The sequence below is a fragment of the Bufo bufo genome, chromosome 9, assembly GCF_905171765.1.
Source record: "Bufo bufo chromosome 9, aBufBuf1.1, whole genome shotgun sequence".
NCBI classification, from domain to species: domain Eukaryota; kingdom Metazoa; phylum Chordata; class Amphibia; order Anura; family Bufonidae; genus Bufo; species Bufo bufo.
The window spans coordinates 33,903,975-33,915,987 of record NC_053397.1 but is presented as its reverse complement, the minus strand read 5'-3'; the positions used below and the strand labels follow the sequence as shown (position 1 = coordinate 33,915,987).

Below are 12,013 nucleotides of genomic sequence, written 5' to 3'. Positions count from 1 at the left end.
GGCAGCACGCTGCTGTACTGTCTCTGAAGCTCTAGATGTAGCAGCATTCTGGCGCAGTTTGTCAAGTCTTATATACCTCTGTTCATCAGTTTCTTCTGTACGTTGTTGTTTTATCTTTTTAGCTTTTGATGGCACTTGAGCAATTGCCTTACGTTTTCTTCTAGGCATTTTTGTAACAATAAAATCTGTAAAAGAGTCCAAAAAGATTTGTGTAAAAGTACACGCAAAAGACACATCAGTGAGCAAATAAATGTATTGTTCTTGTAGAATGTAGAACATAAAATTAATATAAGCATAAGTATCAGTAGTCAATTAAACAACCCCTTATCTGGAAACTAAAGCAAACACAGGTTAAACATACAAACTCTATGTAGATATTTTCCATGGTCAGAATGGAACCTGTGTTCCTAGTCCTGCAAGTGTGAGTATTTATGTAAACGACCTTGGAAATAAGAATAGAAACTGTGATCCTAGTACTTACAGTGTCACTATTCATGTAATTGTACCCTGTAAGGAATAGATCAAACAACAATATCTCATAATCCACACAAACTTAGGTTGATCATACAAACTCCATGTATATGGCATCCAGGACCAGAATTGAGTATATACTTTTATTAGTATATAAGTCACCCTCCTTCCCACCCCTGCAGCTAACAGAAGTTGATTTTTACCCTCATTTTTTTTAATCCCTGTCGGCTGTGGAGTGGGAGGGGGCATGGCCTAACCGGATCAGGGGACCTGGAAACAGGGTTTTCAAGTCCATCTTTTGTTGAGGCTGGCCTGAATGGCCACCCTACCTGCTCCCTGAACTATGACCTCCACAGCACTCAGCTCCCTCAACAGTGTCATCCACAGTGCCCTGCCCCTTTAAAGCTGACCTACAGCAATGAAGAAAAATGGCTGGGTTGTTATGGAAACCTGGAGTAAAACTGTGTGTATGTGGGGACTAAGGGCCTGCGAGCTTCTATTGGCTGATAAGGGTCATGTGACCATGTGCAGTTGGGATATGAAGAGAAACACTTGCAGGCTTCTATTGGCTAATGCAGGTCATTTTTGGGGAATATCTCAGGAACGGTATGCCCTAGAGAGCTGTGACCCCCACAAGATTTCTTTCCAGGTAGCAAGGGATGTGTATACCAAGTTCCGTTGAAAGCGATGGTTGTGTTTTTGAGTGATCACGGAACATACATATACACATATATATGTCCTTTTTTATATATATAGATTAGTTATGTGTGACGAAACCAACCTCGCCACGGTGTTTTGGAGGGGGCTGGTTGCCAGCCTCAGGATTATGGCCCATACTAACTTTAAGGAAGACAGGCCGGCCGCACAGCTTAAATCTGTCTTTGGAATTATATTTTGTTATGTGAGGGTACCCAGATGGCTAGTTTAATTGTATTTGTGTGGTCTGAGTGACATTCGCCTAATGATATGCACTCAGACTTGAGCTATCTGGGAATATGTTAAATGTCTGTGGTTGCTGGGAGGGTGTGACATTGTGTGTTTAAATGGTGATGTCTGTCCTGTTGTCTCCACATGTGTATTGGCGATCTCCCCTTTGTCCTGAGAGATAATTGGATTATTCCTCGGTTGTCTCTGGGGCAGAGAGGAGGAAACCATGATGCATTGTGGGGATGTGTTGTTCTGTTCGGTGTGTCGCAGTCTCCATTCTTGTCCCCTGGGGGCGTGTCCACCAGATGGGGACCTGCATAAATACGGGCGGGTAGCCCTCAATAAAGTGTTCCTGTTTTATCCTTCATCATGTTGAGACTGGTGTTTGGATAACTGATCAAACTGGGGGATTGCTATACGCTGACGATTTGCTATACTCCCCTGGCATAACTACTAGCTCTTGTAAGAGCTGTTCCTGCTCTCTGGCTGTAGGAGAGGTTCACCCACTGGAGCCTGGAGCCTTGTCGTAGGTCCAGCGTGGGTGGAGGACGGTGAGACCCCAACCAAGCTGCGGCGGTTCGTGGGGTCTGCAGGGCGTACGGTGTCAAGTGGAGTGCTTGGAGTCCTCGGAAAGCACTAGGAGCATCTATCGACGGAGGTACCCGGTCGGGGTGCTAGGAGATCCGTTACATTGGTGGCAAGCAGTGGGATGGCGTCCTAGTGTGAGGAGAAGCAGCTCGGAGACACCGTTCGTGGAGTATATTGAGGGCAACGCTAGTATCCGTACAGCGCCCCTGGCTACAGCAGGATGGAATCGGCTAGTCTTCGAACAGCGTTCCACTACGAGGAGGATGATGACCCGGACTGGAGGGATGCAGTCCGGAAAGGCGTCTGGCACGAGGCCCTGGAAGATGTACAGCGTCGGCGGGGCGAGTGTCTCCCCAGTGAGGAGCAGCAGTTGCGGATGCGAGTGGCCCTGCGAATGCCCCTTCTGGGAGAGGAGCCCCTGAATGAGTGGGTGACAGAACTGGAGAGCCTGGTATGGAAGGAGCTTTGGCTAGATGACGCCTACCAGGCACTCTGGTGGTATGTGATTCGGCACTCTCCCTGGATGGCTGAGCACGACAGACCCGAGGGTGAGGATTATGATGGCCCTGGCCTGTTGTTTGAGGCCTTCGCAGAACCGGAGTTCGAAGATGCTGGAGGGTCCCGGTTCTGGGATATCTATGACTACAGAGAGGCTATGCATGATTGGGCTACAGCGAGAGAGGTGAGACAAGACCTGGCATCTCTAGTGACAAAGGAGTGGGAGCTGGAGCAGGACTACCAATACTTCTTCAGCTCAATTCGGTCCCAATATACACTGCCAGAGAGCTGGGTGGCAGTCCCAGACCTACAACCCTACAGCTGGGAAGACCCGACTGAAGTATCCCCTGCTTCAGTACCAGCTACAGAGGTAGGGGTCCTCATAGACTGGTCCTGTGAGGAACCACAACAGGCAGGTGGAGACGGGACCGAGGGCTCTCCACCGGGATGCTGGGATGCTGGCCCAGACCCTCAGCAGCAGCCGGAGTTGGCAGGTGTGGACGCAGGTGATCCAGACTCGCAAATGTTGAGGGACCTCACAGACTGGTCCTGGGATGACCCACAGATGGCAGGTGGAGATGGGACCGAGGTCTCTCTACTGGCCCTACAGGGATGCTAGGCCGCCTGCCCAGATCTCCAGCAGCAGTGCATATCACAGGGAGAGGAGACAACCGGTCTCTCTCCCCAGCGGCAACCTGAGTTCCAGGGGGAGGAGATGCGGGGTCCCTCTGCCTTACAGCAACCAGAGTCCTGGGGAGGAGAGGCAACCGGCCTCACCTTCCACCAGCAGCCGGAGATACCGGGAAAAGGGGAACACAAGCCCCTCTGCATGGGCGCAGATGAGACCGCGGGCTCGGTGCCAGTCCTACAGGGATGCTGAACAGTCGGTCCAGATCCCCATCCATCTCCGCAGGGATACCAGGAGGAGGAGGTAAGCGAGCCCTCCCCTTCCCAGCTACTTCCCAACAGAGTTCTGGGGGCAGGGGATGAGCCTGCGCTACCCACTGATTTCTTCCCAGCGGAAGAGCTGGCATCAGGGCAGAGCGCAGTCGGCCTCTGCCCTCCTCTATCCTCTTCTCCAGAGCCGGACATCCCACAGGCTACCCCAGCGGAAGAGTTGGCATCTGGGCAGAGCGCAGTCGGCCTCTGCCCTCCCCTACCCTCTTCTTCAGAGCCGGACTTTCCACAGGCTACCCCCGCGGAAGAGCTGGCATCTGGGCAGAGCGCAGTCGGCCTCTGCCCACCAAGTACCTACAGCTCCAAGCTGGAGAACCACAAGGCAGCAAGGAGTCGCAGATGCCCACTCAACAGCTGGGGACATACAGAACAGAGCCAGGCCCCAAAATTCAACAGGTCCAGTATGGGGTTGTGGTTGGACTGCCAGACTAACTCAGGTACTGACCGTGAGGTCAGGTATCTGGTTAGTCTTCCCTGGAAGGGGGAGATGTGTGACGAAACCAACCTCGCCACGGTGTTTTGGAGGGGGCTGGTTGCCAGCCTCCTGCCTCAGGATTATGGCCCATACTAACTTTAAAGAAGACAGGCCGGCCGCACAGCTTAAATCTGTCTTTGGAATTGTATTTTGTTATGTGAGGGTACCCAGATGGCTAGTTTAATTGTATTCGTGTGGTCTGAGTGCCATTCGCCTAATGATATGCACTCAGACTTGAGCTATCTGGGAATATGTTAAATGTCTGTGGTTGCTGGGAGGGTGTGACATTGTGTGTTTAAATGGTGATGTCTGTCCTGTTGTCTCCACATGTGTATTGGCGATCTCCCCTTTGTCCTGAGAGATAATTGGATTATTCCTCGGTTGTCTCTGGGGCAGAGAGGAGGAAACCATGATGCATTGTGGGGATGTGTTGTTCTGTTCGGTGTGTCGCAGTCTCCATTCTGGTCCCCTGGGGGCATGTCCACCAGATGGGGACCTGCATAAATACGGGCGGGTAGCCCTCAATAAAGTGTTCCTGTTTTATCCTTCATCATGTTGAGACTGGTGTTTGGATAACTGATCAAACTGGGGGATTGCTATACGCTGACGATTTGCTATACTCCCCTGGCATAACTACTAGCTCTTGTAAGAGCTGTTCCTGCTCTCTGGCTGTAGGAGAGGTTCACCCACTGGAGCCTGGAGCCTTGTCGTAGGTCCAGCGTGGGTGGAGAACGGTGAGACCCCAACCAAGCTGCGGCGGTTCGTGGGGTCTGCAGGGCGTACGGTGTCAAGTGGAGTGCTTGGAGTCCTCGGAAAGCACTAGGAGCAACTATCGACGGAGGTACCCGGTCGGGGTGCTAGGAGATCCGTTACATTATGTACCATAATATTATTTATATAATATTATTTAGAGTCCACATTACTATACTGTGACTTTTGAGTATTTCAATTAATTTTTTTAGTTAAAATGAAAGTACAAATATTTTTCCGCAGTGTGCTACCCACACGTATACCTTTGTCGATAAAGTAGGAAACCTGTTGTTAAACGTTTGAATTCCACCTCTACACTCTTGTCTCTCATCTTCAGCCTTCACATCTTATTAAATAAGAGATGGACAAACCATGGCTACTGAGGATGGCCGCCATGTTGTAAAAGGAGGAACTGAAAATCTGCCCGCTCAGGGATCATTGCAATTCCCTAGTTAACTTCCTGGGTGCTCCTCTGATTTTGCAGGAGTCCAAAAAAAGACCAGCCATCTAATGATTGGTCTCTTTATCAGGAGAATGTGGCTGTCTTTTTAAAACCATCAAGAGGCAGACAAGCAAGGCTGGGACATGGGGTAGGTAGTGTAGGCACCCTTTGTGGGCGCCATGAAACCTCAGGTTTGAGAAGGCACAATTTAAACATTTATAGAATTCTTCCCAACTCTCCTAGAACATCTAGCAGGCTACTGGAAAAAGGTAAGACATCCTGGACTCCCAGAGGAGCTGTCAAATCTCCCTCATAACTTATGCGCTTCCTGAGCTCTAACTGTATGTGGTACCAGGATGCTACCTCATTAGATATAGTCCTGGTGCCCATACGGTACATGCTCTGAGATGGCTTGATATGTTACAAAAAAGGTAATTACTTTCCCAGAGAGGGATAGAGCCTCAGAAAAGGGGACAGTGCATGTCATGAAAGAATTAGGTGGTGTGCGTCATACACCGCAATCGATTTCCTCCTGGAGATCAACTACTGTAAGCTGGCAAATACGACTTAAAGGCCTTATATTTTTCACTCTGTTAAGACTTTAAGATTTTTTTATTAAAGCTGGACAACCTTTTTAATAGCGGGCAGTCACAGCGCAGCTCTACTTACACTGCTGCAGTTTAGGTGCTAGTCCTCTACTGCCCTCCTGCAGCGGGTCCTTTGTTCCTCTTTCTTGCAAGCTTCTGCCTGTCTCCTGCCAGCATAGGACTCTCCATCCTGTCTCTAGGGAGCACATACTTCCTTTGCCTTTTAAAGGGACACCACCCCCTCTAATGTTTTTACCAGCCTTAGGTTCCCCATCCCTAAGTTTTTAAGGCACCTCCCTCTATGTGAGGGTGCCTGAGCAATAGGTGCTTGTATCTTGCTAGTCCCTGTTCTGGGCAAAGGTGTTCTGTTCCCTTAGTCTGCCCTTATACTAACCTCTGAGTATGATTCACCTCTGCCTGATCCAATCAGTGCCTCATCACTGTATTGACCTTTTCTTGGATTTGCATGTACTCCACTTGCCCTTAACTTGGAATGTCCCAGACTATGATTTTGCCTGATACCTGTCACAGTCCCTCCTGTGAGAGAGGTGAGACGATCGGATAGACTTGCTGCACGTGAGGCTATCTGACAGTTCTCTCTGTTTTCCTCTATGTATGTTGTTTTGCAGGAGCTCATCTCTCCTCAAGTGCTGCTCGTTATCAGTGATGAGGTTCTATTTAGATCCGCCTCACACTGCTGACCATGAAAGGTTGAAAGTTTCTGCTTAGAGTTGCTAGAGCTGGTTTGTCTTGGATCTCCTGCTTGTACTTGCTGCCTTCGCTGTTTGTTATTGTCTGGTGTGAGTTGTTTCTAGGCCTCAGGGAGATGCAGGTTCCTTCATCTGAGAAGGAACCAGCTGTCTCATCTCCTGCTACCTAGCCTAGGGCTTGTCGGTTTTAGCAGGCATTTAGGTATCCAGCGTATGAGTATTTTCACCATCAGGATCTGCTCATACTTGCAGGAGTCAGGGAAAGGCCTAGGGATTACTAGGAGGTCACACCCCTCTTCCTCAGCTTTTGAGGCCTAGATTGTTGTCTATTTGTTGTTGTGTGAATTTGGTGTTTTCCCTTCCCCATAACCTGTGACAATACTTCAGTGCTTTACAGCAGTGTCTCTGACCCCTCCATGGGTGAGCTGTTAACAACACAGGGGCTACTCCATAAGTCCAGATCCCTGTATAAGAGTTAAAGCGAGAATACCAGGGGACTGCCAGGCTAACACTCTTAGGTTTAGTACAAAGTCAAACTTATTGATTGACACAGTGGTTCCACACCCGTTGTCGGTAACAACATTTTGTCTGGAGTCGCTCAGCAATGTATCTTAGCAGCCAGTTATATTTTTTGTTGGTGCTAATGAGCACCTTCCTCTGCACTACAGTGAAGTAGGTGCCTGTTACATATGTAGTTAAAGTCTTGAATTGTAGTGAACAGGTGCCTACTTCAATCAGCAACTGGTAGGGAGAATGAAAAGGCATTGGGTAAAAGTGGTATTTCGTTTTCATGATACTCATGACCTATCAAGTAAATAGAATAAAAGGAGCGTAGTGGCATGACGTAAGACATAGGCGTGCCGCAATCCCTCCCTCTTCCCCTTCCCCCTCCCCGCCGCTCCGACAATGCGTGCGGTATGGGGACCGCCGTCCTCCACGCTGAAGGAAGATTGCCTCCATCTGGCCACCGTCTCACCTATACACCCGGACCTGAGCCTATCGGACAAGTTGATTCGGAGTGGGAAAAGAACTTGTCGGCGGTAAAAGCGTTGAGGACCAGGGGCACTTGATAGTGGGGAAGACCAGCCTGCACATGATACTGTGTGTGCCCCTGTTTATCTCCGCCGCGCCGAACGCCTGGGGCGCATGAATTTCTATTCTTCTATATCCTCATAGAGCCCATAGAATCCCAGGAAGGAAATTCGATGAAATAAGCCATTAAAGACCCTGCCAGACACAAGAACGGGACTGGGTATCGTGAGTACTGGTAAATGTCGTATAATCACACACGATATCCTGGGTTTCCCTCAGCTTTAATTTGCCGGTCTAAGGAGCGTACTGGCAGGAATTATTGCACTGCGTGTGACAAGCCCAATTTTAAAGGGACGAGGACAGTACATGGCAGTACTCTGGGGCGTGAGTAACTTATCTGTCTTATGCCCTCCACAAGCCCCTTGCTACGGTCTTACTGCCACACAGTGATCCTGAGAAGGGAGAAGATTGTAGCTGCAGGTCAGTCGGGTGTCTGAGACGGAGAGTGGTGGAGTTACCATATATTGGGTTAAGTAGCACGCAGGCGACTTCTTATTCCTGGTTATAAGGAGGAAATATGTGATATGTGTAAAAACTGAGTCCCCATGCTTTGCTGGTTACGTGTCATTCGCCTCGTGCTATAAAGTATTTTATTCAGCCCCAGTTTAAGTCCTGGGTATTATGCACAAGTGTTACTTCTAGTTTGAACTGGCCCATATTCTATTCTGCTTACCACATACTAACTGGATGCAAAAAATTCCTGAAGACAGAGTTTCTGGTTGAACATCGATGCTGGACTGCTGGGAAATCTCTTTAATGTCATTTTCACCACATGCTCTATATATAACCGGGTGCTGTTGTGACTGCCCGAGTCTTAACTTTGCCTCTTAAAGTGACTTTATACAGATTACTTTGGTAAACCGTTATTTCTCTCTATTAAAATAAAAAAGTGAATTGGGCAGATACCCCCATTGCCGGGATTGTAACAAGAACAAGATCAGAGGTAGATTACCGGGATTTGATAAATTGAATCTCGCACCATTATCGGAGAAAATTAAGGGTAAAATAAGAGTATGGCAAAAGTTAACACTAAATCAATCTGATAGATTGACTTTGGTGAAAATGTTTCTCCTTCCGCAGATTTTATATACACTTACCACATGCCCAATTTGGATCAAGGCTTCTTTTTTTTAATCTACTCTAGCAGATCATAAACGACTTAATATGGGGAAGAAAGAGAGTCCGAATTAAACAGAAATGTCTTTGGCTCGCAGAAGAGCAATGGGGGTTATCCCTCCCATTTATACAGGGATACTTCCTAGCGGCCCAAATCCAATTCTGTATGGGACAGGGGCTTACCTCCCCTGTTCAATATCTTTTACGGGACTTTGAGGGTTCTTCACGAGATATATTTAGTGCACTAGAATCTGGATATTTAGGCGTGGTTGGAAAACAATGTACAATTAGTAGTATGCTTCACATGGTTTGGAAGAAAATCAAGGGTATTTAAAATGGCTTAAGTTTTACTCCACTATGGCACAATTATCGCCTAAGGGAGCTTAGGTTTTTAGATTATAAATTTTGGGAAAAGAAGAGTATTGCTCAATTATCACAAATTATTAATGTACCAAAGTACCAAACCTCTGGAGGAAATTTGGGTAGATAGCGAGATAAACACAGTAACAAAGTTTAGATACACACAATTAAAACACGCTCTTAGCTAGTTAAAAAATAAAGATTACACTTTGATTAAAGAGGAGGAATTTACTAACTTTTGTTATAATTTTAAAGATACTAGGGTCACTTTATGACAATTATATAAGAGAATAAAGTTAGGCTTGGGGAAGGTGACTAAATTCAAGAGCGAATATAAATGGCAAGCAGAGCTTAGGCACGATATTGTACCTAATTGGGGGGGGGGGGGTGTAGGAAAATTAAAAGGGCATCAATATCCAGTATTTACAGGCTTATTCAATATAGAATAGTTCACTACTTATATTACACTCCCCTACTTCTCTCTAGGATATATAGAAAGTCGGATTACAGATGTTTAACCGCCCCCGGACCGCCTAACGCAGATCTGCGGTCCGGAGGCGGTAGCTCTGCGCAGAGTGACGCATATACGCGTCATCTCGCGAGAGCCGTGACTTCCTGTGAACACAGGCGCGTGCGTTCACAGGAACAGAAGGTAAGAGACAGGATCTCCAGCCTGCCAGCGGCGATCGTTCGCTGGTAGGCTGGAGATGCGATTTTTTTTAACCCCTAACAGGGATATTAGATGCTGTTTTGATAACAGCGTCTAATATACCTGCTACCTGGTCCTCTGGTGGTCCCTTTTGTTTGGATCGACCACCAGAGGACACAGGTAGCTAAGTAAAGTAAACACCACTACACTACACTACACCCCCCACCTGTCACTTATTAACCCCTTATGAACCCCTGATCACCCCATATAGACTCCCTGATCACCCACCTGTCATTGATCACCCCCCTGTCAGGCTCCATTCAGACGTCCGTATGATTTTTACGGATCCACGGATACATGTATCGGATCCGCAAAACACATACGGACGTCTGAATGGAGCCTTACAGGGGGGTGATCAATGACAGGGGGGTGATCACCCATATAGACTCCCTGATCACCCCCCCGTCATTGATCACCCCCCTGTCATTGATCACCCCCCTGTAAGGCTCCATTCAGACGTCCGTATGTGTTTTACGGATCCACGGATACATGGATCAGATCAGCAAAACACATACGGACGTCTGAATGGAGCCTTACAGGGGGGTGATCAATGACAGGGGGGTGATCACCCCATACAGACTCCCTGATCACCCCCCTGTCATTGATCACCCCCTGTAAGGCTCCATTTAGACATTTTTTTTGTCACAAGTTAGCGGAAATAGATATTTTATTTTTATTTTATTTTTCTAACAAAGTCTCATATTCCACTAACTTGTGTCAAAAAATAAAATCTCACATGAACTCACCATACCCCTCACGGAATCCAAATGCATAACATTTTTTAGACATTTATATTCCAGACTTCTTCTCACGCTTTCGGGCCCCTAAAATGCCAGGGCAGTATAAATACCCCACATGTGACCCCATTTCGGAAAGAAGACACCCCAAGGTATTCCGTGAGGGGCATATTGAGTCCATGAAAGATTGAAATTTTTGTTAGTTAGCGGAAAGGGAGACTTTGTGAGAAAATACAAAAAAAATCAATTTCCGCTAACTTGTGACAAAAAAAAAAATTCGATGAACTCGCTATGCCCCTCATTAAATACCTTGGGGTGTCTTATTTCCAAAATGGGGTCACATGTGGGGTATTTATACTGCCCTGGAATTTTAGGGGCCCGAAAGCGTGAGAAGAAGTCTGGGATCCAAATGTCTAAAAATGCCCTCCTAAAAGGAATTTGGGCTGCTTTGCGCATCTAGGCTGCAAAAAAGTGTCACACATGTGGTATCGCCGTACTCAGGAGAAGTTGGGGAATGTGTTTTGGGTGTCATTTTACATATACCCATGCTGGGTGAGATAAATATCTTGGTCAAATGCCAACTTTGTATAAAACAATGGGAAAAGTTGTCTTTTGCCAAGATATTTCTCTCACCCAGCATGGGTATATGTAAAATGACACCCCAAAACACATTCCCCAACTTCTCCTGAGTACGGCGATACCACATGTGTGACACTTTTTTGACGCCTAGGTGGTCAAAGGGGCCCACATTCCAAAGAGCACCTTTAGGATTTCACAGGTCATTTTTTACAGATTTTGATTTCAAACTACTTCTCACGCATCTGGGCCCCTAAAATGCCAGGGCAGTATAACTACCCCACAAGTGACCCCATTTTGGAAAGAAGACACCCCAAGGTATTTTGTGATGGGCATAGTTAGTTCATGGAAGCTTTTTTTTTTGTCACAAGTTAGTGGGATATGAGACTTTGTAAGAAAAAAAATAAAATAAAAATAAATCATCATTTTCCGCTAACTTGTGACAAAAAATAAAAAGTTCTATGAACTCACTATGCCCATCAGTGAATACCTTAGGGTGTCTACTTTCGGAAATGGGGTCATTTGTGGGGTGTTTGTACTGTCTGGGCATTGTAGAACCTCAGGAAACATGACAGGTGCTCAGAAAGTCAGAGCTGCTTCAAAAAGCGGAAATTCACATTTTTGTACCATAGATTGTAAACACTATAACTTTTACCCAAACCATTTTTTTTTTAACCAAACATTTTTTTTTATCAAAGACATGTAGAATAATAAATTTAGCGAAAAATTTACATATGGATGTCGTTTTTTTTTGCAAAATTTTACAACTGAAAGTGTAAAATGTCATTTTTTGCAAAAAAATCGTTAAATTTCGATTAATAACAAAAAAAGTAAAAAAGTCAGCAGCAATGAAATACCACCAAATGAAAGCTCTTTTAGTGAGAAGAAAAGGAGGTAAAATTCATTTGGGTGGTAAGTTGCATGACCGAGCAATAAACCGTGAAAGTAGTGTAGTGCAGAAGTGTAAAAAGTGGCCTGGTCATTAAGGGGGTTTCAGCTAGGGGGGGTTGAAGTGGTT

The 12,013-nt window shown here is 46.5% G+C and overlaps 1 protein-coding gene across 1 annotated transcript in view; it reads right to left on the bottom strand.

Moving 5' to 3' along the window:
• LOC120978977 (interferon-induced very large GTPase 1-like) overlaps positions 1-12,013 on the bottom strand; it is a 53,903-nt gene that overhangs the window by 7,832 nt on the left and 34,058 nt on the right. The window contains exon 3 of the mRNA XM_040407453.1: positions 77-185. Within this exon, the coding sequence (XP_040263387.1) occupies positions 77-168 (92 nt within the window). The 5' untranslated portion in view covers positions 169-185. The remainder of the gene's footprint in view (positions 1-76; positions 186-12,013) is intronic.